Source organism: Ammospiza caudacuta, chromosome 17 (genome assembly GCF_027887145.1).
Source record: "Ammospiza caudacuta isolate bAmmCau1 chromosome 17, bAmmCau1.pri, whole genome shotgun sequence".
In the NCBI taxonomy this organism is placed as follows: domain Eukaryota; kingdom Metazoa; phylum Chordata; class Aves; order Passeriformes; family Passerellidae; genus Ammospiza; species Ammospiza caudacuta.
Genome location: NC_080609.1, coordinates 10,813,897 through 10,841,776, shown reverse-complemented (window position 1 = coordinate 10,841,776; position 27,880 = coordinate 10,813,897). Strand labels below are relative to the sequence as shown.

Here is a 27,880-nt window from a genome sequence, read left to right as displayed (position 1 = left end):
TCTCCCAGCCCGCGATCCCCAGCCCTGTGCCCCGGGGTGACCCTGGCCCGGATCAGCCACAGGGCCCCTCCAACCCGAGCCGTTCTGTGAAACGCCGTCCCTGGGCTGGGGACGGGGAGGATGGGGGTGGTTATCGCAGTGACTTCTGCAAACTCTCACATCGCCACTGCGAAGAGCCGCACATGAGCGTGAACGGGAGAAGAGCTCCGGGATGGAGAAAATTCTCATGGTTCAAAGAAACACTAAAGTTAAGAAACACTACAGGAAGGAAGAGGAAAGCAAAGGATGCTGCAGCCTCCTGTAGTGCAAACTACAGGAATGAATTCAACAACACTTTCACCAGATTCACCTGCTTTCTGAAACCCACGTTCCTAATGTGGAAGCATTTCCAGCACCCAGGAAATGCTCCATAAATTCTTCTGCCATCTAGTTCCCATGGAAAACAACTAAAATCTTGTTTCTGCTAATAGTGGCCACAGGATGGAGTACACATCAATTGTATCAGTCACAACCACTGAAAATCTTGCAAAGCAAATTTTCTAAGATCTAAACTGTATTTAGTCTGATAAATATGTTTTGCTACAACGATCAAATCATCAAAACACTACTAGAGAGCAAAAATTTTGCATTGAGGTAGGCCCCAGTTTGTGCAAAGGACCAAACCACTGCAGTGAGTCAAATGTCTTGGGAGCTCAGCAGGAAACAACCCAGACTGGATGGCTTTGCTTCACACAGGAATTATTCTAGAGAATTTCATGGGTGCATCAACCCTCCAAACCACAACTCTCTGCACACCAAAACCATCTGAACCCACAGCCCACAGGACTAGAGCAAGGCAGACATATTCTCCTTAACCAGCAACTAGAAACTCCTCAGGCAAGACTCACAAGAGTTCAGCCAGTTCCCTTTGAGAGAGGTCTGCAATGCTTTTTCAGCTCCTGTACTGGCCTGCAAGACATATGAAGGTCTGGGATACTTTTGGTTCAGATATTTGGATGGACAGGCCTGGAAAGTCCTTGCCTATCTTGTTAGATTTTCTGCCTCACTTCAAAATGAAATACCATCTGATGGCAAAAGCTGGGATGTACAAACAAGCAGTTTGAAAGGGAGGTTATTGCTTGTAGCAGGGCAAGTGGGTGATATCTTGCAATAAATGTTAAGCAGCATCTTTGGTGATGCCCAGAGAGGGAGGATTGTTACTGTGCTCCTGCTGCACTGCCATAGATCATGACAGGAAAGGCCTCCTCCTTCCTTACACCTCGGGCAGGGCATCTCCAGGCAAAGGCTGGATTCCCTTGCTCCGGCTGCAGCCACGGCTCACTCGGAGCAGCTGGACAGATGGACGGGCTCTGCCTGCACGAGCCCCTTCCTCAGGGTCACAGCATCACGGAATGGGTCAGGCTGGAAGGGACCACAGTGGCTCATGGTTCAACCTTCTGGCTGAAGCAGGGTTGTTCTAGAGTGCATGGCACAGGATGGTATCCAGACAAGTCCTTGAGTATCTTCAGTGCAGGAAACTCCACATCTCTCTGGGCAAACAGTGACAGCGCTTGGTCATTGAACGGGAAAGTTGCTCTTCTTCATGTTCAGGTGGAACGTCCTGTATCGGTTTCTGCCCGCTGGTTCTCGTTCTATTGCCCGGCACCACCAAGCAGAGCCTCCTCCTGACAGCTCTTTCGATATTTCTGCCCATGGGTGAGGTCCCCTCTCAGTCGTCTCTTTTCGAGGCCGAACAGGCCCAGCTCCCTCAGCCTTCCCTCACAAGATCCGCTCCAGTCCCTTGCTCGGCTCCGTCGCCCTCCCTGGAGCTCCCGCAGCAGCCGCCCCGGCGCTCCCCAAGCCGGGCCCCGGCGGAGCCCCGCGGTCCCTGCCCCGCCGCCCCGGCCGTGACGCGCCCGGCCCGCGCCAATGGCGGCGGCGCTCGGAGCCGGTGTGGGCGCGGCGCTCCCCGCCGGCCGCGGCTTCCCGGGGCTGCCCTGCCGGGGCGCGGCGGCGCCTTCCGCCGGGAGCGGCGCTGGGCGGCGGGAGGCAGGTGAGGGGCGAGCCCGGGGCCGGGCAGGGCAGGGTGGGTGGAGGTCGGGCCCCTGCCGCCCTTCCCGGTGGCTCCAGCGCTGTCGGGAGCAGTGGCGGAGCCGTGGGGAGGTGCCGGCACCTCCGCGCAGCCCCCGCGGGGAGGGCGTGGGGGGCGACCGGGACGTTTCGGCGGAGCCCCGCGCCCGCTCCCGCTGCAGCCCGCGGGGAGCGGGGCTGTGCCCGGCCCGGGGCCGACCCAGAGGAGCGGGGCTGTGCCCGGCCCGGGGCCGACCCAGAGGAGCGGGGCTGTGCCCGGCCCGGGGCCGACCCAGAGGAGCGGGGCTGTGCCCGGCCCGGGGCCGCCCGCGGCCGGCGGCGCCGCAGCCCCGCACGGCTCCTAAGCCGATCCGGCCTTAATGCCCGGGCCCCGAGCGGCGCTGCCGGGCGCGGTGCGCGCTTTGCCGCGTCCGTGGAGCGCTCCGGGATCCCCGCGGGCTCCGAGCGGCGCGGCCGTGGCCGGACGGGGGTACCGGAGGAGTCCCCGCTCGGTTCGTGTGACACCGAGCAGAAATGTGAGCGCGGTGTGCCTCGGAACACGTCCAGTCTTGGGGTGGTTCACATCCTGCCACCGCCACGGCCTGAACTCGGGGACAGGGCCCTGCTCTCCTGAGGAACGTCATTGCTTTTATTATGTGCAAGGAGTTGGGATATTTTTCATTAATTCTGTAGCAATCAGTGATGCGCCAGGCCACTGGAAATTTTAATTACCAATATGTTTTCTTCATTTAAGCATTTCTGAAATTACCTGGCTGAGCTGTGGGATGAGGAATAATTCAGCAGATCAGGTTTTTTTTCCAGGCCCCTGAGATTACTTGACAACTTCTGCCTTCACTGAAAAGCACATAAATCAGCAGCACTGAGAATCCTTCAAAACTGGGCAATATCTGTCTTCATCTTCTGCAGCACAGCCAGTGCACAGGGGCCTAAAGTGAAGTCTTTAAAGTTTAAAATCCCAAATGCATTTGGGATTTTCCCATGATTCCCCAGACACTGTCTCAAAAGTTCAGATGAAGGAATATGTAGAAACTCTCACTTGTCTTGGCTGCCTTAAGTATTTTAAACCACTTGCATTATTTTATTTGTCCCATCTATGTTTTTCTTAACTTCGTAATCTTTGGAATTTTCATCACCTTTTCCTGAACCTTTCCAGATACCTTCCTGCCTGCCTGGACTGTCATTCCAGGTACAGGCCTTCATTTATACCTTTGTCCATCTTTAAGAGACCCAAGCATCACTTTTCTTTGTTACCTGGCTAGGTAGCTGTCATTGTTGCATTATCTATAATGCTTCCTTCACTCCAGACTCTCTGGTATTCTGGTTATTTAAGATGAAGTGTATAATATTTTCTTCTGTTATAAACATTGCTTTGGAATATTTTAAGTGCCAATACTGAAGGGTTATTTTCACAGCCTTTATTTTCCCAGTGATACCCACACTAATTTTCACCTCCTCTTCTTTTTGTTCCATTATTCCATGTTATATCCTTCTGTACTCCATTATAGGAGGATATACAAAAGATTAATGGCTGATCCAAGAGCAGACAGAGATTCATGCTTTCAAAGTCCCAGCAACAAAGAGGGGAAATGTTGAAAACCAGAGGATTCATCTTAGTTATGCTACAGCCAATAGGAGAATTTTGCTCATGATCTTCCCCTGGTATCACTGATTCTCTGCTACTATGTGTTTTCTTATCACTGTTACCTGTTCTTCACCTGTTGGATCCAGGTTTTTAGGTATTTAGCAGCAGCAATTCTATGAAGCAAGGACTCCTGATATATTCTCCCTGGGATCCCAGAGGAATTTCCTGTGCTGTTCTTTGACACTGACCCAGCTGTGTGAGATTCTCCACAGTTTCTCCACTGCCATTCACATACAGAGTGCAAGTCAGTCCCTGTGTGCCACCTCTTTTATCAGAAAGCAGGCAGGCAGCTCTCCTTAGGGTCTTGTATTAAAAGCAGAGTTGCCATTTGACAGCAAAGCAGCAGTGTTCCACACCCACTGCAAGCAAGAATTCCTCTTCTATTGTGTTGGATCTGAGTCCCCTTTCCTCCTTTCCTCTCCCAGTTCCCTACTCCATAATTAAAGGAGCTGAAGGCAAATTTCAAAATATTCATTAGCAATTCTGACTGTGAAACATAGAGAACTACCAAAATTTGTCTGTTTTGATGGCACCCAGAAGGTCAAGTGACAGAAATACCCTGGCCTTTCTTGGCTTCTGAAAGGACTGATGTGCACCTGCCTCGCCCCTCTGAGAAGGGCAGGGCTGCAGTGCTCAGAAAATGACAGGTTATTATGTGACAGAACCAGAATGGAACTCAACCAGGTCTCTGCTACCAAACCATGCTCTGTGTGTACTTAAACTCATCACACCTACGTGTAAAGATCCTGAAGCTGGATCTGCTCCAGAATGCTTTGAAAGAGCTTTCCTGGCAGAGGCAGGCAGGATGTCCATGGTTTAAATCCAGATGTGTGCTTTTGGAGAAGCTCCCTTTCACATGCTTGCCTTTGTGCCAGTGTAGGTGTGTTGTTCCAGAGAGGAGGCTGAGAAGGAGGATCAGGGGATGTCAGGGCTTTGTGGAGCTGAGATGAGCAGGGTGTGCAGCACCAGCAGCATTAGCAGACCCTGAGAGTGGAGCTGCCTGCTGTGGGATGGTCTGTGCTGCTTCATGTCGGTCCCCAGCCTGCCAGAGCTGTCCTGTTTATTTCTGAGCTCTTGTAGCATGCACAGTAGAAAGCTCTAGTAGAAAGGTCTTTCTTATGGCTTTTCAGGGACATCTGAGAGGTGTTGGCTGCACAGCGCTGACAAAGAGGTCTGGCTGCCTGCTTTGCACAGGCTCATTTTAAAAAGTCATCCCTTACATCTTTATTTAATTTGACTGATGATGGCTCAGAGCGTGACTGATCTGCAGTAGATTCAAGATCCATTTTTGTACCCATAATTTCCAGCAATAACCTTGGTTTTGCCTTTCAGATATGGCCATGCCCAGTTCCCTCTTGTGGGCTGTTGACATTTTTGGGAGGGTTTATACTCTCTCCACTGTTGGCCAGTACTGGGAGCTGTGCAAGGACACCCAGCTGGAATTCAAGAGGGTCTCTGCTGTCAAACAGTGCTGCTGGGGAATAGCCTGTGACCACCAGGTGTACACCTACGTGTTCTCAGGAGATGTTCCCATCAGATACCAGGAGGAAACCTATGAGAACCAGGTATGACAGGTACAGCACCTCTCACACAGCCACTGCTTGGGCTGACAGCACCTCCTACATCAGCTGTCTCATGTGTTTTTGTCACAGGAGGATTGATCAGTTTTATTTGTTTTCATTTTTTATCAGAAGTTTCTGAAGAGTACATATATGTGCCAAATACCAGGTTATTCTTGGAGTATTTAAATTCCCAAAGGAGTTACACTTCCCTGTTCCTAGCAAAAACAATGCCAGTGTGAACGCCAGCCTGTTCTGTGTGAGCCATTTCAGACTCAGCATTCACCCTTTTCACTGAGTGGTTTCCATTTCTCCTTTCCTTAGTGACAAATACACAATCCCCTTAAGAAAATGTCCCATGTAACTTCCATGCAACAAAGATTAGAAATATATTATATATGATCATATATTCTGATAATATATTACCAAAAATATATTATTATTTAAACAATGCTACTTAGTGTTCCAAAGACTTCTCTAATACAGGCATAACTTTCCATTAAAGTACAACATTTCCAAATTTTGCATAGAAGTGTTTAGGTCATCCTTTCTATCTGATGCACTTCAAAATAATGTCTTTAAAACAGCGTTTTAAAGGAAATTTACCAAATTGGGTTGTAAGTTAACCAAAAGTTAATTCAGAGAGAAATTTGATGAATTTTCTTGAGCACATTTCTCTGATTTCTAATGGGCAATAGAATGAATATAAATAGGGAAGAGATATTAACTTACCTGCATGGGTAAAAGTACAACAAATTAATTTTATACATTATTTAATATTGATACAGCTTTTCAGTCATTTAAGTTTGTTCCTTTTATTGTGTAAACATGTTCTTTAAAAATGCAAAATTTAAAATTTTATTTGTTACTTTAAAATTCTAATTTTGTTTGTTCTAGGTAATGAAACCACAAAAAGAAATACTCTACAAGAGCTAGCAATGAAGAAATTAAACTGAAGTAGTTTGCAGATAATGTGCAAGGCAATTCAGCCAGATTTCTAGTAACAGCAAATAATATTTTGTGTAAAGATTATAGACAGATTTTGCACCACTCATTTTCCACGTGCCCTAAAATGTAAGACAGTATTACAAGACAGATTTTGACAGTATTTCTATAGTATGTAGGAGTGTGGGAGGGAAAAAAATGACAGTATTGGTGAAAATCCTTGTGTTATCACTTTTGTAACTGATTCAAGGCAGATTAGGGAAAAAATATAAGATCCAGGGGAGATTTGCTGATACAGTTCTCTCACCACTGTTCCTGGCAGAGGCAATGCTGTTTTTCTAGTGCAGACAAGATATGAATCATCTTTCTCTGGGAGTAGATTAGATACCAAGGCCATCCATGCAGCATTACCCTAATGCTGCAGTGTCATAGTGCCATACATCACCAAAGAAAAAAGCCCAGTGCCTGGTGAAATATAGCATCAGATGGTCCTATTTATGTAGCTGGAAATGACTTGGTTGGGACAAGCTCTGCAGTCAGCCCTTTTCTGATATTTAAAAAAGCTTCCTCCAAAGGCTGTGTCAGGGAGGGGCTCATGGAGTGAGCACTTTCTCATTCACCCCAGGAATTTATTCCTCTTCTACTGCAGAAAATAAGAAACATGTCATGACTCCCTGTAGATGTGCAATGAGATAATGTGATCTCCAAGAAAATCCTTTATTTATTATTTCTGGCAGCGCTGGAATCCAGTTGGTGGCTTTTGTGAGAAATTACTGCCCAGTGACCGCTGGCAGTGGAGTGATGTGAGCGGGCTAAAACACCAGCAGCTCGATAGTTTCACACTGCCTTCACCACACTGGGAGTGGGAGTCTGACTGGTATGTGGATGAAAATATTGGAGGGGAACCAACAGAGAAAGGGGTAGGTGAACAATACCAAAAAGAGATCTGTTCTGGGAATCCTTACTCTGTAAAATGGAAGGAACTTATATAAGTGTAAAAAAGTCTGTAAAAATAAAACTTGCCGTAGATAATTCTTTCTGGGAAGTAGCTCAACTCTAATACAACAGAAAGAAGGATCTTGTTTGAAGAATTTTGAAGTGTATAGGAGCTTCTGTAGAAGCTTTTTTCTTTTGATCAAGCCCCAAAATCCTGGCAACTGAATGCCACTGTTATTTAAGGTCTTTATATGAAGAAAGTAAAATGTTTATTGTGTCTTGTTTGTTGTGTGTATATCACCCCGAGGAATTTGGGCGTGATTCACAAATCATTCATGGAATTAGCTGATCCGTTAATCAGGGCTCTAGAGACACACAGAGTGACTTGTGCTGTGACTCTTGTGCAGAATTGCTCTGAGTTATGACTTCAAGCTTTCCCTTGATCCTGTTATTCATACAAGGAAACCTCTGTTTGCAGGGCTGGACTTATGCCATAGACTTCCCCAGCACCTACACAAAGGATAAGAGATGGAATTCTTGTGTCAGACGCAGGAGATGGATCAGATACAGGAGATACAAATCACGGGACGTTTGGGCAAAGGTTCTGGATCTCTTTTACATACTAAATAAACTGATTGTCTGAAATAATCACTTAGAAGTGCAGGAAAGTTATTTTTTTATGACTTCTCTGGAAGTCATAGCTTGACTTGGATTCTTTCACTTCCAACTTGCAATTCTTGTAAGCATAAATGGAAAGCTGGGATTTTTCATGGAAACCTGTGGTAATAAGGTGCCAAATCTTATGTGATGCAATTAGAGATGGATGCTCAGCTCCTTTGCAAATTTCAGATCAACTTTTTAACTTCCTTTGGTTTTGTAACAAGACACTCTCATTCAAGGTAGTACCTGCCTTGCATCATTCACAAGCTATGTGCTTTATCTGTATGAATAAGTGTTCTTTAATAATTGTTCTTCCATTCTAAGAACATTCAAAATTTGTAATTTGTGATCTTTCAGCTTTCCAATTCTGTATGCACTGTTCTGTGAGTAAAAACTTCCTTTAGTTAAGGTGCAAAACACAGATTTCTCCATGCTGCCTTGGCAGCATTTCCCCTCTCTACATATGGAGGCCTTGAGTGAGAGGGAGAATCTCCCTGCTCAGCCCGTCTAGGGGTGATACAGAACCAATCTGCAGGACACAAGTTATGCCACCAACCAAGCCAGCTGTTTGCAGAGTCTCCTCTCCTCAACCTTCCTTCCCCTTGCTGCAGATTGTGTCCCATGATGAACCAGACCAGCTGCCAGACCCTTTCAATGACATCTCCATCGGAGGCTGGGAGATCACGGATGAGCCTCTCGGCCGCCTCTCAGTGTGGGCAGTTTCTTTGCAAGGAAGGGTATGTGTGTGTTCCCTAAGTTTTCTAATAAAATTACTAGTTAAAAGGAGTTAAATACTTGTATAGCAAGGCAGGGTTGTTAGTGTCTTACACTGGTAAGGAAATGCGCTGCTTGTGCATCTGGCAGACGATGAAAAGCTGCTTTGGGGTTGCATTATGTAACAACTTGTGTTGTAAATGGAAGGGCTTAGTACTTCTAGGGTTGTTGTTTTATGGAAGCCTTTAACCTCTATGAACAGGTGAACCTTAAAAACTGGGGCTGAGTAGTAGTGTATTATGTCTTGAAAAATGCCCAGAATGCTGATTGTGGTGCTGGGAACCAGGAGAAGGAGCCTGACAGAGGTTCTGGTGAAGCATTGTGCTGTGCCTTTGGGGTGGAGAGACAGGGGTGATTCAAGAGTTTACAAAATGGTTTGCAAAGACTTACTGATTGGAAAGTGATCACCTCCTGACCTAGCAATGTGGCATCCAGCTCTGACATGTTTTCATTTTATTTTCTATTGAAAACTATATATCTTTCTCTGTGGTTGTTGGTTTTAAGCCTCCATGGGGTCTCCTCTTTTGCTCAATCCTGTGAAGATTTGACTCTTACTTTTCTTCCTTCATTCTTCCTTCATACAGCATGTATCTAATATTCCTTTGTGTCTAGACACTTTCTAACTTGTGGTCTCAGAATGTAATACTTTTTAACCATGGCTTTCAGTCACATATGGCACAGCCTGGAGAGGCAAGCAATCCTGCTTACATTGTTTAAAATAAAACTCCCTATTCCTCATACTTTCTAGTAATACATGACAAGCATCCCAGTCTAAAGCCTTACTTGACTGCCACTGAAAAATGCTTTTATTTCCCCAGTGGAAGTCCCCAGGGAAATAAAGTATTCCCAAAAACAAAGATTCAGCACTCAGCAGTCATGCTGTGGAGCATTTATATGACTGCCACAGGATACTTTCTATGTTTGACCTTTCTATTTTGACTGTGATCTACAGAAAATTGCAGTCCAAGACTAACAAATGGCTGAATGTCACCAAAGGCTGCACAGAGAATGGATTTTTCCCCCATATTGTGACAAGCTGTGTTCAGTGAAAGTGAGGCCAGGCTCTCAGCTAACAGTAACATTTTTGTGTTATGTATTTGTTCACTCTAGGTTTATATAACATGCCCTGAAATACACTGAAGTGGTTTAAATGTTGAAATATACACAGAACTTGTAGCAATAGGTTACTGCACCCAATCCAGATGTAGTTCCATGACAAAAGCTGCTCTGTAGAACAGCCTCCTCCCTTAGTACATAAGGAAATAGCTTCAACTGCATAATCAACATTTAAGAAAACATACCTTTAAAGGTCAGAGTGCCATACACTACATAAAACAATCCTCTTGTTAAAGGAGAGCTGTTCTTTCCAGTTTGTCTTTACTCGTCTCAATGGTTTCATTGTTGTAGTGATATTTTTTCCTTATTTTAATTGGTTTTGTTTTTTTAAACTTGTCTAGGTATGGTACAGAGAAAATGTCTGCCATCACAATCCAGAAGGTTCCACATGGTCCTTAGTCACCACTCCTGGAGAAGTTGTGCAGATCAGCTGTGGACCCTATGACCTCCTCTGGGCAACTCTCTGGGAAGGGCAAGCTATTGTGAGAGAAGGAATTGACAGGAATAACCCTCAAGGTAAAGTTTCTTAAATCTGGCTGGAAATCCCTTTGATTTGTAGTGTTGAATAAGAAACTAACCTACAGTGCCTTATGGGTTCTGTCTTTGCAGGAGTTTCCTGGAGCACTGTGGAGTCTCCAAGCTCTGAAAATGGGATCATGCACGTCTCTGTGGGTGTTGATGTGGTGTGGTGTGTCACAAAGGACAGAAAAGTAAGAGGGCTCATGTTCTGCTTTTGCTTTTTCCTTCCCTTTCCCTGTCTGCTGCTCTCAAACAGGAGTGTAACTTGCACAGGAAGCATTGGTGATTTGAACTCTGTCCCCATGGTTTGGGGAATTCTGGCTCCCCTTGCTGTTATGGGAATGCTCTGTGGTTTGTGATGGTTGAGTTGAATTTTAAGACCTTTTGGGTTTTTTTGGAAGGAAATTTCTATACCCAAGTCAGACAGATTTGGCAGGTGGATGGAGATGTGGGTGGGGATTGGATGAGGAGCCTCTTCTAAGGGATATTGAGCATCAAAATTGAAGTGACTCCTGTTTCCACAAAGACTGAATTTTACATCAAAAGCAGCAGGGGGAGTATTCTCATCTACACTTTCCTGCATGATGCTATTTTATCTTCTTACTGCAACAGTTCCCTCTTCATCAGTCTTTTAATGTGGGGGTTTTGGTATTTAATTAGGTGAGATATCTCTTATGTGGATGTGTGATTACTTTCTTACTAGAGTTTTAACTTAGAATGATGGAATGTCGTAAGTTGGAAGGGACCCATAAAGATGATGGAGTCCCACTCCCTGCTCCTTCACACTGAATTCAAAGCCAGGCCTGAGCTCTGTGCTTGTGCAGCAGTTTTGTTGAGTTTCTCTGCTTTAGTGAGTCAATACCTGCCAGCTGAGCCATGGCAACAGGCTGTGCCCAGCCTGCTCCATCTGCCACATAAATCCACTGTAATAAATGGAGATAGGCTGGTGCATTTTCCTTCAGATCTGCCACAGGGCAGTCAAGCATCCTGATGTTATGGGATTCAGCCAACAGCTTCTAAGGGAGCTGCTTGCTGCTGTGACTGTATGGATGTAAGCTACATACAGAGGGAACTTCTTCCAGGTGCCCAGCCCAGAGACTTTCAGATTGGTAAAGTCAGATCTAAGGGGAGACAATTTAAAGAGCTGTACTGCTAAAGACATCCCCCTGACAGTTCCCTCTGGCAGCTCTGCTTCTAGGGTTTGAATGTAAGAACACTATTTAGGAGCCCATTCAGAGTGATCAAAACCAGCCTATGTGGTGATTGTAATAGAAAGTATTTTTCCAAGAGCATAAAAGCTAACTCTGTCACAGGAAGTCCTACAAAATGTCTCCTTTTTTGGCTTTTCTGGCTGCAGGTGGACACACAATGTGGGTACTATTGGGTGAACTCTTTTATCTTTATCTGATAAAGAATCAAGGAAGTAATTGATTTCTTAAGACAATGTGGCAAGTCAGTCTTAGAGGTTAAGACTAATCCACTAAAGAAACTAAATTCCTGCTAGAGCAGAAGGAGAAAAATTTACTTTCTGTTGTTGTTGTAGGTGTGGTTTAGAAGAGGAGTGAATTCACATAATCCTTGTGGGACAAGTTGGATTGAAATGGTTGGAGAAATGATGATGGTAACTGTAGGCTTAAACAACCAGGTAAGAGAGCAGGGGAGCAGCTGAGAGAGTATTTATATTTACATTCCCCTCTAAAGGAATGTTACCTCTAAGGGTATGTTCCTTCTAGTGCAGAGCTGTTCACACGTGGGGAGGGCTCTCAGCAGTGCCAGCAGGGCTGGCTGGACAAAGGGACCCTGGGCTTAAACTGCTGGGAGGGAAAGAGGGTGAATTCTGCAATTGTGACCTGAAGGTGACAGCCAGCACGTGTCTTGTATGGCACAGGGAGGTGCAGACTGGTTTTGGTACAGAATTTTGTTCTGTATCTACAATGTCAGCATTAAGGAAGAACACAAAAGGAAAATGCTGTGCCCAGCAGTTTTCTGTGCTCAATTCTGCTCCACTGCACCTTCTTTGTATCTGATACCTTCTGCATGCCAAGCCACTTCCCTCACCAAGCCCTTTCCTCCCCAGGTCTGGGGAATCGGCTGCGATGACAGAGCGATCTATTTCCGTCAAGGTGTCACACCAAGTGAGCTCAGTGGGAAGACGTGGAAGGCAATTGTGTCTGGCAGGGAGAGTGACAGATCTCAGACTGGGAGCTCAACAAGTCTCCTCAGGTACTTCATGAAATACCTGCTCAAGACTTTGTACAGCAAGGGTTTCAATGCTAGGAGATATTTCTTTAGATTCAAGGGGTACAGACAAGGAGGAGTGGGGAAGACATCTCTAAAAATTATGTATGCCAAAAGGCAATTGTATTTTTGCCATTAAAATTAATAATAAGCAGCAGTTGTTGCACTCAGAGAAGAATCTGAAGCTCCCACATTGGAATTCACTGCATGCTTGCAGTAAAGCATGTTCCTCTGGCTTTACGAGCTCTATCTGGAAGTAGTCTCTAGTAAGAGAAGATGTTGTTTATGAAATACCATGAAGGAGTGTCAGCTCCACTTAGGAATTATCCTGAGTGTCACTGTATGTTTCTTTTCCTAGGGAGGTTCTATCAGTTACTCCCCCTGCCTGCTGGCCTCTGGGCTGTACCACACGTACCAATGGATCTGACTTGTTTGAGCCAGGGTGTGTGCTGAGAAGTTCCTTTTGGCAAAGACAAAAATCATGAAGTTAATAATGGGCTTTAAAAAATCCCATTTGTTATTTTGTATTCAGAAAATGAGATGTGTTTTCCTGAGAGTTGTAGCCAGCCAACACCACCAATTGTTTGAAAAGATCAGTAAAATTCCTTCCTATGTTTCAGATTTACTAGACCAGTTTGCCAGGTTTGTGTTGGACTTGTTCCTCTGATGATACAATTTGACATTTAAAAGAGAAGTCTGCTGTTTCTCTCCTGCAGTGAAACACTAAGTCAGTTTCTGTGTGTGCAATCTAAGGCCTGTGCTGATTTACAATGCTTTGGATGATAATTAATTATCTATTTGTCCTTCAGTGCTGGCTGTTTCTTTACTGATGATATTCAGAACCAAACAAGCGCGGTCATTCAGGGTGATGCAGATCCTTCCTCTGATACAGAGCTGCCCACGAGCCCTGCCAGCCCTGCCCTGCTGGGAGCTGCAGCTGCTGGGAGTGGCCCAGCCAGCCAGGCTGAAACATCTGCACGGCTGCCTGTGGATCCTCTGCACTCTGAGCAAGGAGAAGCCACTGCTGCCTCAGCTAGTAATGGCAAAGATAACCTCAAAATGAATAAATCTCCTGCAAACCCAAATCCTTCTGCAGAACTGCAGTGGATAAACATTGACTTGAAGGAGGCTCAGAAGCATCCAGTGCTGTCTGTGAGCAGCTTTGCAGACACATCCAGCCTCTCCTCCCTGGGCGCCTTCTCGGTGGGAGCTGAGGACCAGTACGGAGCCGATGAGCACCCGCTGTGGGCCTGGGTGTCTGGGGGAGGCTGTCTGGTAGATCTGCACAGCCCACTGAAGTGGTTCACTGCTCCATCAGGTACTGGCCAGTCACCACAGCACACCCCAGTTCCACTCACAGCTCAATATGCTCTTTAAGAAAAATGTTGTTTTTTTCTGAGCAAAGCCACTTGTGCTAACCCACTTTCTCTTACTGCAGTTTGTTAATGGGTTCATGTCTGAGCATAGTGCTGCAGTATTTAGCTGTAGAGCATTTTGGGCTTGAGATAAATAAATGTAAAATTGATATTTTCTCTTGAGTTCCTGTAGCAATTTCATAAAGTAATCTGTGCTGGATCTCCATCTCATTTTTAATTGTACTGAAACTGCAGCTTGGGGCAAAACACATAATATCACTGAGCAGTAACAGGAAGGAGTGAAAAGGGTTCTCTTGGGAGGTGCAGATGCTGGCAATAACTGCCTCACTCTGCCATTCCTACTGAAATGGGTAAAATAAACCATGAACTGTGGCATCCCAGTATTTAACAGTCTAACTCGTGATGCAGTATATTATCTAATTATCTTGCAGTATATTATCTAATTATCTTACAGTTTAGTGACAAATCTCTCATTTTTACAAGGTTATGGCTTTAAAAGCTTCTATATAATCTATCTAGTGATCCTTTCTTTATGAATCATTTACAGAGTTTGGCTGTAATACATTGATTCCAAATTATCAATGTTATTAAAATGGTGTTCGACTGGGTTGCTCCAGTCTAGTGTTCTAAGGAGCGCCGTGTTTTACCTTTCACAGAACTGTGCTCAAAGCTCACTGGAGTTTATTGGGTTTGGTTCTGTCCCAGGTTTGTCATCATCTGTGCAGTCTCTGTCCCTGTCCATCACTCCTGCACAGACAGCAGCCTGGAGGAAGCAGATTTTTCAGCAGCTCAGTGAAAGGACAAAGCGGGAACTGGAGAATTTCAGGCACTATGAGCAGGCTATTGAGCAGGTAAGCAGTGAGGACATTTATCTCTTATCTTCTAAACACATCTGGCAATCAATAATACATTTCTGACATGAGCTTACTGTCAGCTTTATATTCTTGCCCTTATTTCTGTCTGTGACAACTTTCCTGGATTATTAATGTCTGAGCTCCCTGTGGGAAATTAACAGCTTGTCAAAGATGGTGCAGCAGTATTCATCTAAAAGCATTATCAGATAGTTTTGTTTAGGAAGAAACAAAGCATTGGTCAGCATTATTTGGGTACTGTGAGACCTCAAATCCTCAGAGAAATGGTTGCACCACAGAACATTGTATGAATTATTCCACCACAAGATGAGGCACCTTAATTGAAACAGTGACTCAGGGAGGTGAGCTTCCCTCTCTGTGGCCATTAGGACTAATTCAACTTGCGTAAATAAATGGTGCAAACGTCAATGGCAGCACATAAATAGCAGCAGTTTTGTTTGATGTTCCCTTTGTTATGACTCCGTGGCTCTTTTCAGATTCATTCATATTGTTGGTCCCTTCTTTGCTAATTGCCAAATGACATCTAGAATTATTTGATTAAAAACATTTGGAGTCCAAGGGTTTAATCAAGTTTTAAAAAATTATGTCAAAAGCCTTTAAATTCCAAAGAGAGGTTGTGTTATAACAAGAGCAAACTTGAGTCAGTTATTACCTGTGTGCTACTGCATTCTTGCAGGGTAAAAATGTTACTATTGTTGTACACGTGCTACTCAGTATCTTTTTATCCACTTTTATGAGTTTCCATATGGGAATGTGTGATACAGGTGTATGAATGTATGATGAGGTGTGATACAGACTAACCTGCAGCAGACACAACTTGTGGGCACAAACCCAGCATTTGGGAGAAAGAAAGAGAGTCATGCAGTTTCTTTATTCCTTTTGTGTTTGCCTTGCAGTCAGTTTGGGTTAAAACTGGAGCCTTGCAGTGGTGGAGGAACTGGAAGCCTCATAAGTGGATGGATGTTCGAGTAGCACTGGAGCAGTTCACGGGGAGTGATGGGATGCGTGACAGCATCCTGTTCATCTATTACATGTACCACGAGGAGAAAAAGGTGTGTTCAGCTGCAGGCCCCTGGGAGAGCTGCTTTTGGCAAAGGGAAGCCTCTGAAAGGGAAACAGTTTCTTTAAAGGAGGCAAATTACAGCGCCTGCTGTTCTGAGGTTTGGCAATTCAAAGGTAACTCCAGGTACCAGCAAATCCCAAGTTTTTCTGGGCTGTGTCAGTGCTGTGTCAGAAAAACCCAGTCACAAACCACTCACACTGCTTAAACCATCAGTTCTGCACTAATTAGGAATTCTTCTGGAAATTCAAAGTTCTTGGTTGTGAAGAACCCAGCTTGGCTGGACAGGGTCTTCCCAAGTAGGGTTAATGCCTGCAGGCAATAGGAATCATAGGTAGGGGGAGGCTGGAAGTGGAGTCTCATTCCCTCTGTGCCAAGAATTGATTCTTTGCTGTCCTTGGCAGGAATGCCTTGTTTGTAGACCAGAAGTGCAAAATCCTGGCTCTGTGGAAGGTTTGCCTTAGTCACAGGTGTTTTTTCTCTTGTCTTAGTACATCCATGTGTTCCTGAATGAAGTGACCATAATAGTTGAAGTGCTGAATGAAGCCAAGCATTCCTTTGCCCTGTACACACCTGAGAGGACGAAGCAGCGATGGCCAATCCGCCTGGCAGCCGCAACAGAGCAAGAAATGCATGACTGGGTAAATCTGGGCATCTCTCATTTCAAGCTGGCAGTATCTGCAATTAAACATAGAATCCAGTCTCTGAAATGTCAGCATTACATTTAAACTCTTGGGGCTACTCATCTGGTTTTTAAGTGTAGGTATTTAAACCATCTGATCAAACTTATTTAAAGGCACCTGAGGCTTGTTATCTCCTCTGAAGCCTGTTTGCTTTCTCGTGCTGCAGTTATCCACAGCAACACCAATATTGCTTTACATTCTCTTCCTATCTCTGGACATAGATTAGGGTAGGAATGAAATAGGAGTTGAATGAAGTTATTGTGTTCTTCTGCATTGGTAGAAGAACCATTCTCTGTTTTCATTGCTGCAGTCTTTTGTACAGGCAGACAGGCATAGATACACTGGAGTAGGGGCAAACCTGAGAGATGCTTCATCCTGATCAGCTCCTGCAAACCACAGCAGTCCCAGTGGTTGTATAATAATTTCTGAACCACTGAATTCTAGTGCCTTTTGAGAAAAACCTGCAAATTCACTTTGATGATTGGCAAGAATGTATTGAGGTAAAATTCTGTTTTACAATACTGACCATCTCTATGAGAATTTTTGTTCTCACTGTAAATGGAAGCTTTTTTTGCTTCTTGTTTTATAGCTGTCTTTGCTGAACATGTCTTGCTGTGAAAGCAGAAGGATTCAAGGCCCTCCTTCTCACCATGCCATTTGGTCAGTCACTTGTAAAGGAGACATCTTTGTTAGTGAGCCAAGTCCTGAGCTGGAGGCCGGACCCCAGTTGATGCCATGTGACCAAATGTAAGAGGCTTCTGAAGCTGTTCTTTCTGCATGGGATGCCATCCAGCAAAGAATGTCCTGTCAGTTCAGTGGCTTTGGTGGGCTCTTGGAGTGTGTAGTACACTGCAGATGTCTCTCACTGACAGGGTTAATGGCTGCCTTTCTACTCATGATTGCATGTGAAGAAATTCACCAAAACATATTTTAATTCTTGGATGCTGGAGATATCCTTGTGATTTCAAAAGCCTTTCTCACTGAGATCCCATTTTTTAAAATTGTATCTTTAATGTCATAAGAGATAGCCTAAACTGAAAGTAAATTTAATCGCTGTAATTAGAATATAATTTGAGCTTTCAGTTTTATCTAAGTCAAGAAATCTGAAATTCTCAGTCTTCCATAGACACTACAGTCCAGGAGCAGTTTCTTGACAGTTTTTATGACAACTGTGGCAATATGGAACTGCAAACTCCTCAAGCAGAACAATGCCATCTGCTTTTTGGGAGCTGTTCAGAGGGAAATGCTTTCAACTGGCAGCTGCTTTCACTTAGAGTTTGCTCAGTGGTTGGACAAGTGAGCAGAGCAGTTGCCTGTGCTGAAGACGATGGGGTTGTTGGTGGGAAAGCCCCATCCCTGCAGGATGTGGTGCTGAGTGCAGTGTCCTTCCCTGGCAGGTTCTGGCGGCAGGTGGGAGGGCACCTGCGGCTGGTGGAGAGCAACAGCCGGGGCGTGGTGTGGGGCATCGGCTACGACCACACAGCCTGGGCTTACACTGGTGGATATGGAGGAGGCTTCATCCAAGGTACAGCTTGGCAGTGATGGAATTTAAAAGGTAATGTCTTCGAGCTTTAGCTTTATTCTCATCCACATTGTTTGTTCCTCACAGGACTGGCCAGCAGTGCTGATAACATTTACACACAGTCAGATGTGAAATGTGTTTACATCTATGAGAACCAACGGTGGAACCCTGTCACTGGATACAGCAGCAGGTTATTTTATTGCATTTATTTATTTTAACACTACTACTGTCAAATGAAACAAGGGCTTTGTTCTAGCTTGGAAGAATTATTACACTTACTGTGTAATACTGTATTACACTTACTCTGTCTTCTGTCTGTTCCAACATTCATAGTTAACCTGTGATGGCAGGAGCAGCATTTCTCAATTTTCTAATTCGTAATTATCAAAAATGTCAAAATGCCATTATGGCAAAGTGTTACAGATTTGTGCTTTGTGATTGCACAAAGTGTGCCTACTTGCAGTGTCTTTCACTATTAAGACCAGACAGAAAAGTTATTAGGATCTGTATATTCCTGTACATATTGTGCTAAATACACTGTGTCCTTCAATAGGATATTTGACCAAAAGTATAGAAAAATATATATCCAATTATATGGCATTCACGTTCCAGTTCTATATGGTAGTGAGGAATATCACTCTACATTTACAAGGTCCTCAAGTTTACTATAACTGGAAGCAATTGCACAGATTCTTTCCCACTGTGCTCATCACTCACATGATATTTCTAAATAGAGATTAATTATGGCAGTGTTTTGTGTGTGAAAGCAGGAAGTGCTACAAAAAGGCTTTTCTTCCCTTGCCTTTTGAACTCCCTGTTGTAAATGACCTTGCATTCCTTGTGCACTGTTCCACCACCACAGAGGTCTGCCCACAGACAGATACATGTGGAGTGATGCCTCTGGCCTGCAGGAATGTACAAAGACCAACACCAAGCCTCCTTCTCCACAGTGGTCTTGGGTAAGTTTTGGCTTACAAATTTTTTTACAAAGTCCAGGCTTAGGAAGTAGGATATAAGACTTGAGTTCAAGGGGCCCAGATTTTCTTCTGTTATTTGTTGTAACATTTAACCTTGTTTTCCCCATTAATAGCTAGCAATAATCTTCCATAGTTAAAAGAATGTTAAGCATTGAGTGAGGTGTTTTGTTTAATGTGACTTAGATAATTTTCTCCTCCTCTGAATTAAAAGATTTGGGTAAAAAATTAAAAAGTATTTCAAGTGTTAGAAGGTTTCTAGCAAGTCATTGCTCTCCAAAAGGTGGAGGTAAATAGAAGAAGGGGTGTTCATGATGCATTAGGTGTTGATTGTTACTGCCAGTGTCCCCTTTGTGCCCACAGGTCTCAGATTGGTACATCGACTTCAGCCCGGCGGGCGGCACGGACCGGGAGGGCTGGCAGTATGCAGCTGACTTCCCAGCGTAAGGAAACTCCTCTTCTGCCAAATCCCAGGCTCCAGTCCTCACTGCTTCTTGTTTCTGGTTTGCACATTAACTGCCCTCTGCCAGGGACACAACACTGCCTCATTTCCCCCCTTTTTGTGGCCATGCTGATACTTGCAGGGAGGGAGGGCAGCAAGGTGAACTTGGCAAACTGTGACTTGAAGAATTTTAAAATCAGCAGTTGTGCCTGGTGGGCAGATGGAGGCAGTGCTCTCAGGCTGGCACTGACACTGGAGATGCTCTGACATCCTCATGAACATTGTTTAAATCTGTTTTGGTAGGTCCTACCACGGGCACAAGACAATGAAAGACTTTGTCCGACGGAGGCGCTGGGCCAGGTGAGGAGCCTCAATATAAATAAGATTTGAAGTTGAATCTAATTGCTCACTAAGTCTACTTTTGTTATGAGGTCAAGAGTCAACAAAACCCAATCAACAAAAGAAAAAGTAAAGAAACCTGAAATAAATAACCCATCAGAGAAACTGATGACCTTTAACATTATGTATCTAATTGTAAGTCTCTGTGAGTAGTTACCCTATTGGATTTTGTGGGATCTGTAGATAAAAGTCAGACAGTTCTTCTCTATATCTGATTTTCCTTATGGTAAATGATTGAGGAATAGTAGGCACTGGGTATATCAGTACATATTACATCACTTGTAACTGCTGTTAATAGGCCTTCTATATTAATAGTTTCAATTTATGAATTCCACATACTGAATGCTGGGCCACAGATACTCCAACCCCATTTCAGTCAGAGGAAATGTCCAGGTGGAACCCAGAAAACAGCAAACTGCCATTGTATTCTGTAAGCTGAGGAAGTCTGTGCATTCCCTGTTTTTCCAACTTTTCTGTGCTTTCTATACTAGAGCATCTAATAGCTGTACTAATTAATTGCTGTGAGCTCACACACTGCTGGGTTTAGTATTGGTGCTACAAAGTATTTTGCCCCCTGTACAAAAAGCTCTGAAGTGAGTGAGATTCTGTAGCATCAAAAGTGTTATTTCAGGATATGCAGCAAAACAAACCCAGTAAATCAAAATGGTGACTTGAAATAAAATAAGCAACTTAGAAATACTCTCTAGTCTAAATACTTCCTCTTGTTTTAACTACCAATTGAAAATTGAAAACAAATTGGCTCAGGGTTGGATGTGGTTTTTCAGAACTAGAAAGCAGAGGAATGTCCTGATGTTTTCTGAACATTATTCATACATGAAATTGTTGTGGTGAGGATAGAGTCTAACATAATAATTGACAGCACTACTTTGGTGCAGTTTCCACAGAAGAAGTACACAAAGTCCCAGCATGACTTACCAAGTCTGTAATTTAGAGCTGCTTTACCTCTGCCTACCTCAAGATGCTACATAACCTTTTTAACAGACCAACCAAAAAAGAATTGTAAAGTTATTCTTTTAATCAAGACAGAGGAAGGAATGAGCTGGGTGTGGAGCTCTCTCTGGAACTTACAATCCTGCTGCTGCCCAGTGAGTCTAAGAGAGCTATGGAGCAGTGTAGCACCAGTTGCAGACTTCTTGAGTGGTCCTGGTTTTATAAAGTAACTTAAAAAAAAAACCAAACAAACAACAGAAGCTTTGAGAAATCAAAATTAGCTCAAATTTAAAAACCTAATTAATTGTTAAAAACCTCTTTCAAATTAAAAATACTAATATTTAATGAAAAGCACTACCTAATGAAAAAAACTTTAGGACTGGAAGTCAACAATAAACTGGGAAACCAGTTATAGAAAGTACATACTTCTGACAGGTTTGGGCTTTTTCTGCTTCAGAAAATGTAAGATAGTCACCAACGGGCCATGGCTGGAAGTGCCTCCTGTTACCCTGTGGGACATCTCCATAATTCCCAGTTCAGATGCAGATGATGAAGAATCAGTAGCACTGTGGGCAATCAGTGACAAAGGAGACGTGCTCTGCAGGCTTGGAGTGACACAGCAAAATCCAGCTGTAAGGCTGCCTGTTTGTTTTTACTGCTTATTGATGTATTTAATGTGATATGCAAGTACATACAGTCACACAGAGCCCTCTCTCAAAGCACCTTGTTATTTTTCATCCCTCTGTGTCCAGATTTTCACATCCCTGTCCATCAGCTGTAGCACACTTTGCTGCCCACGTTCCTTTTAATAGTGCTTCTCTTGCATAATCCACCTGAGCTTGTGCCACACCACCTGCAGGAGCCTCTCTCAGCTCTGGCCATCTCCTCATGAAGCATTTTACTTCCACTTTCTGCACTGGCAGCTTAGATCTTCTTTTTTTGTTTGTTTTTTGAAATGGTTGATAACAGGTGTATCCCACTGAAAGGAATTGCTGAGGAATGGACTCTGTGAAGCATGGTCCCACTCTAGGACCTCAATACCAGTAGGATAAAAACCAGGAAAAACATCAAAGAAAATGCTTTAGTAGAATTTGGAGAAAAACTACAAGAAATTGAAAAATAATTAATTCTTTTTTTCCTTCCTGATCTGTAAGGCTGTGCAGCAGTGCGAACTGGAATACTGTGTCTGGAATGTGAAATCCTGTATCAGCTGATTTTTGTGAGGAATTAAAGAAAAAAAAAGAAGACTCTAGTCCAGCTGTTCAGAGACATGTAGATGCCTAAAATGCAGTGATTTTAATATAAAAGGCCATGGTCCAACTTAGTTATTTTCAAAGAGTTGTATATCCAAATATCTTTGAGGATCATTTCTGTTCAGTCATAAAGTTATGTAAGATTTATTCTCCAGAACATTTTTCACCGTGTGGGTTTTTTCTCATTTGGTAATAATCAACAATATTTTGTCATGGAGGTTTTAAGCACTGCTTCACAATTAATTTCCCATGATTTGTTAGGGAACATCCTGGCTGCACGTGGGAACAGATCAGCCCTTCATTTCCATCTCCATTGGAGCATTTTACCAAGTGTGGGCTATTGCCAGAGATGGTTCTGCCTTCTACCGGGGTTCAGTGTCTCCAAACAAACCTGCAGGTAAGAACTTGGACTTTGCCTTTTGCTCTGCTCCACTGCCATGTCTGAAAAAGTCCAATCTGTTTCACAGAGGCCTTTCCCATGGCTGTGCAAAACTGTGCATACAAATAATGCAATAATTATAGCGGTTCATTGCTATTCACTTGTGTAATTGAAAGTGTTCATTTGTAAAAAACAATCTGTTAAAAATATATGAAGTGTGATGTCATTCACAGCTTTCCTGCACAGCAATGGATTTCAGCTGCAGACATTTCTATACCTAATTCTATTTTTGCAATGCTTAACTCAAGATTTGTGACCTTTAGGTGACTGTTGGTACCATATCCCTTCACCTCAAAAACAGAAGTTAAAGCAAGTCTCAGTGGGACGAACATCTGTGTTTGTCTTGGATAAAAATGGTAAGGATTTAAAAAACTATTAGTCAGTGCTACAAAAAGTACAGCAGTCTGTACCAGAGTGATTTAAAAAGAAGAGGTTAAGTTAGAACTGGACAGATGAATACTGGTGCTCCAAAGGGAGCAATATTTCATACTGAAGGTTCTGGAATAGCAGTGCATTAAGTTCTGCTTCTGAAGGCTTGGCTGTTGTATCTGACAGTGCCCTGGGTAACAACAATCCAGCACCTGTGCTCTAGTGGGGGAAGACACAAATCCATGTCAGAGAATTGCATGGCTGGGTTTTGTCTGGACTCCAAAACAGATAAATCATGAAGCATCTTTTGTACAAGAAACAAGCCTTTAACAACAGATTCAGGGATCTTCATCTCATTTTGTTTTCTAGTGCCTAGTTCCTTATATGAACATTCTTCCCTAAGAAGTTTTACAACAGATTATTTGCTATTTTTTATAAGCAATAACTACAGAAATACGAATTCCAAAGTGGGAGCTTCATTTTGTCCATCTCTGTAACACCTTAGCCAAAACTGCATTTCCCTGGAACACAGAAAGAATTCCTGATTGATGTTGTTGGCAGCACCTCAGACAAGCAGCCATGCTGGGCTGTAACCAGCACTCTCTGTTTCCCAGGCAATCTCTGGTACAGGCAGGGAATCACTCCCAGCTACCCTCAAGGATCCACCTGGGATCACGTTTCCAACAATATCCGTAAAATGTCTGTGGGGCCCCTGGACCAGGTGTGTATTAAGCTTCCTTGTATCTCATGAGTTTATTAAAAATTATGTAGAATATACTTTAATAATTCAATGTTCTTCAGTCTTAGTTTTGTTTAACTTCATTGCACAAAATGTTTGTCTCAATGTTGGAATCTGATAGCAAGATGGAATGCAAGCCCTCTGCTGCAAAAAGCCTCATTACTTTTTTTTCCCATTTTTTTAATAAGGCTATATATTTTAAAAAGGCTTTTTATATATTTAATCTATTTCCTGCCAAGTCTTATCTGGCAATGTTTTAATTATAACGCTGCTCTATAGTTTGTCTGGGTGTCTCTCTGCCTAAATGAGAGCATTTTCAGCCTATTGAAGAACAAGCCTGATTTTTGAAAGGGGTCAGACAGAGATTTGACATCTGGGAAGAGCAGCACATTTTACTGCCTCTCTCTGCTTCCTTGAGGTGTGGGTGATAGCTGACAAAGTGCAGGGCAGCCACAGCCTGAGCTGTGGGACCGTCTGCCACCGGACTGGTGTCCAGCCCCTGGAACCCAAAGGCCTCTCCTGGGATTATGGTATTGGGGTAAGTGCTGGGGGCACACAACTGCCTGAAGTTGTACATCCCAATGTCTGTGGGCTCACAGAGAAAGGGAAATGCCATCCTGCCCAGCTGGGCAGCATTGGAAAGCTTGGATATACCTGTAGGAAACTGATATTTTCCTCCAGGTTTATTATAATGAAGTTATTATAATGGGCTGTGCAGTCATAGCTGGGAAGTTATTTATTTGCATTTGATAAGTATTCATTTTAAATAGGTAATTTAAAAGTTACAATGAAAAAACTAGTGGAGTAAGAGCCATTTAAAAGAAAGTGGATTCCTTCCTAGCCTGCACATGAATACCCCTCATTGTTGTATCCAGTAATATTCTCAATGTTCTGAGAAAGGCTATTTCAATGTTTTGCCACCTTTCAAATTAGGGGAACATCTGCAGTGGCTCTGTTATGAATGCCTGACCCTACTAATCTCAATTCTCAATGTGATAAAAATCAATCCTCAAGTTTACCACTGTAACTCCTGTCAGGGAGGTTTGCTGTGTTTTGTTTCATTTTACAAGGAGCCTTTTTTCTGATTCAGAGCAGGATTACTTTCCTCATGAACAAACAGAACAAACTAGCAGTGCACATAAAGCATCACATCACATCCAGCACTGACAGGGTGATGTTTCTCCTTTTGAGTTTCTGTGTCCCTTTTTCAGGGTGGGTGGGAGCACATTACAGTCAGAGGAAATGCAACAGAGGCATCTCGAGGTGCTGTGCCTGACACTGCAGAGGAAAACCCGGCAGCATCGAAGGAGGGAGAAGATGAGGAGAGTAAAGAGAAAACAGAACACTCTAAGACCCCTCTGATGGTCAGTGAAAGTCAAGAATTGGACAGAAATTCTGTTAACTGTTAAATTGTTGCCATCTACATGTTCCTGACAAGCAGTAGGAAATAGTTGGGAAAAAAATAGATGTCTACTGCTTGGAGAGAAAAACATTTTTGTGCTACTAATATGTTTGACTGAACTGGACTTTGCAATGGGGTATTTTAAGTACTGATTCCTTCTAATGTATCTTGTGTAAAATGTGACTTGATAGAGTCCATAGTTTTGTCAAAGCAGGCAAAGTTTTTAACCACAATGTATTTCTGACCCTTTACCATAGCTGCTACACACCATGCAAATGTGAATATCTGCACCCATGATCACTGCATTTACTTCTATTTTTTATGCTCCCTACATTTCTCTCATATTCGCACATCTTGCACGCTGTCCTTGAGATTCATCTTTGAGCACAGATGAAAATGTTGTTTCAATTTGAATGAATGCAGGCAAACACAGCTGGCCCTGTTTGTAGAGGCCCTTACACAGGCACAGAGCTCTGCTCATGGGAGGGCTCCATGTCTAAGGACAGACTTGGCTCAGGCTGTTCTTGCTCCCATCAGCAAAATCAAATTCTGCACAACTCTGCTTAGGCTGCAGTTAGCAGGAAGGGCCAGTTTTTGCTGTCTTTTCTCACAGTGTGTTAATGAGGCAGCAGAACCCCTGGTTTCAGGGAGCCACTGGAGAGCCCAGGCCTGCTCAGTGGGGCTCAGCTCTGAACTGTCACTGCAAGCACTGGGAAATCATGTTCTGTCTTCAGCTGAACTAGAACTGGGACAGGTGAGGGACACAGATGCCTTCCTAAGGAGGCTGGAAGGCACAGGACTCTGGAGGCTGTTCCAGATCATTGCAAATTATGCTTTCATACTGTAGAAGTTAAAGGAAGGTCTTAAACTGACTTTACAGTAGTAAGAATGCAAAACAACTTTACTGACAGTAGTGGAGTTTGCCAGTGTACACTGATAGCAGTTCAGAATGAAGCTCTGCTCTTCATTTTGAGTAACTGATTTATCCATCCCTTTTTCCAACATGAAATCACTTTCTATTCTCAAGAAAAAGCTTTTTTTCCTGACTTATCTATCATGATTGGACAGTTTACATTCATTTCTCCTCTGTGTGTGTGACTCTACATGAAGTTATTTTTATATGATGAACAGTTTGGTGTGTCTCAGTACTGTATTTGTAGAAGTAGAAGACTTATGTTTGCACGTATTTAAGGAATATATTTGGTATTTAATGCCAAGGAAAGCACTGTTTTATAGTCCAAATGTGAATGAAGACTGAAGATGCTTTACTGTTAAAAAAAAGAACCTGTTGATCTTTCCAGTATGTGAACAGAGATTTCTGGTTTATACATTCATTGTGGGAGAAGCATAAATCATGTGTTGCATTAATTACCATAATAGGTTTTGCATAACTTGCACAGTATCTTGTCCAAATAAATAACTTTATTACATGTATTTTTAGAGAATTATTAGGATTGTATTTTTCTCTGCATTGTATCAAGATTTTTCCTTTTAATAGTCAGTGTTTACATCTCCAACAATCAACCTGATTGCATACAATAAGCTTTATAATGTACCTTTGCATTTTTCCCTACATTGCCAAGTTTCACTTACTTTACAGTAAAAAACTGGGTTAAAGTGAAAAAAAAAAAGTTATAAGTTGTTTATGTTTGAGTACTAAGTATTTGCCTTCTAAAATATTATTTAGAAAATTATTTAATTAAAAAATATAATGTCATTGTTGTGGCTAGTTAATGTATGGAAAAGTGACTTTAAACTGAAGCAATTTTGAAAAATAAAAGTAATTTATCAGAAAAACATGCTTCTTAATCTCTTCTGACATGTCCAAGAACAGAGCACTTTGTACTTTGCTACACTGTGGAACCAGCAGCTGTAATTCCATAAAAATGCCTGTGTCCAGAGCCTGACTGTCCCTTGGGGATGGAGTGTTCAGGGAAGGGGTGACTCTCACCTGCCTCCTTGGCTGCTGTATTTATAGCCAGATATGATGTGCCATTCTGGGCTTAATATTTGAAATGCCTCTGGTTGCAGAAAGTCAAAAATACACAACCCAAGCATTAAACTGTGTATATTTAGGAGCAATACCAGCATAATTGGTTCTTAAAGTGCAATTCTTCATCAAGAGCACTGTTAAAATACTAGATTTTAAACTTGCTGGTTCCCTCTTTCCACCAATGCAGCCAAACAGCAATTCAAACATAACTATCCCACAAAAGCATTCCAGGGATGTTTACTAGCTGGAAACTCTCAGATAATGACCTTTAAAGAATCCTACCAAAAAAATTACCATAATCTACAAGTGCTTGGTCATAGCTGACTGTGTGATACACAGAGCCACAGTTTGCAGTGACCTAGGGTGAGAAATAACCAAATAACATCAACATCTCTTACCTGAGGAGGTGCTGAGTGGAATAACTGGAAGAAAAGGCCTTGGTGTTACTGACTGACCCATTGTGATCAGTGCACAAACACAGTGAGGATTCATTTACCCACACAGAGCTGCTGGTGAATGGAGTAAGATCCAGCACTGTAATGACAAGTTAAATCTCTAAGAGACTCTGCAATTCTTTCATTAGCACTTGAGTATGAGAAGGGCTAAATCACATTTATTTTAATGTGAAAAAAGTTCAGCAACTAAGAAAATTCCAGTTGAGGCAGGACCAGTAAGGCAACCACATGTATAAACTGTTGTGTTGTTCTACATCATAGCTATGGATTGCTGTGGTGGAGAAAGAGAATTCACATTTCATATCCCTTACCAGCCTGTGTGGGAATCCTCACCTTTCACTCTCAATTACATTGTCATCCCCTCAGCTGTGCTGCAGCAAACTACAAACACATTCCAAACTGCACCGAGCAGCATGATTCTTTTGTGATGGATCTGATAAACCCTTCTTCAGCCCCCACTCCTCCTTGGACACCCTTCTCTGCTGGAAAAGG

At 43.1% G+C, this 27,880-nt stretch overlaps 1 protein-coding gene across 2 annotated transcripts; it reads left to right on the top strand.

The window, feature by feature from the left end:
• Positions 1-1,984: 1,984 nt before the first annotated feature.
• Positions 1,985-26,721, top strand: TECPR1 (tectonin beta-propeller repeat containing 1). 2 transcript variants are annotated; one of them, XM_058815837.1, is made up of 25 exons: positions 1,985-2,032; positions 5,045-5,277; positions 6,954-7,136; positions 7,631-7,753; positions 8,424-8,549; positions 10,044-10,218; positions 10,312-10,412; positions 11,765-11,866; positions 12,299-12,444; positions 13,269-13,777; positions 14,541-14,686; positions 15,604-15,759; positions 16,259-16,408; positions 17,040-17,197; positions 17,848-17,975; positions 18,060-18,162; positions 18,835-18,931; positions 19,310-19,389; positions 19,692-19,748; positions 21,196-21,370; positions 22,253-22,388; positions 22,694-22,786; positions 23,414-23,520; positions 23,957-24,076; positions 24,750-26,721. In XM_058815837.1, exons 2-25 carry the CDS (start codon positions 5,047-5,049, stop codon positions 24,945-24,947), a joined length of 3,600 nt encoding a protein of 1,199 aa, XP_058671820.1. In that variant the 5' UTR covers positions 1,985-2,032; positions 5,045-5,046; the 3' UTR covers positions 24,948-26,721. The 2 variants fall into 2 exon arrangements, with proteins under 2 accessions (XP_058671820.1, XP_058671821.1); XM_058815838.1 differs by lacking the exon at positions 8,424-8,549.
• Positions 26,722-27,880: the final 1,159 nt, after the last annotated feature.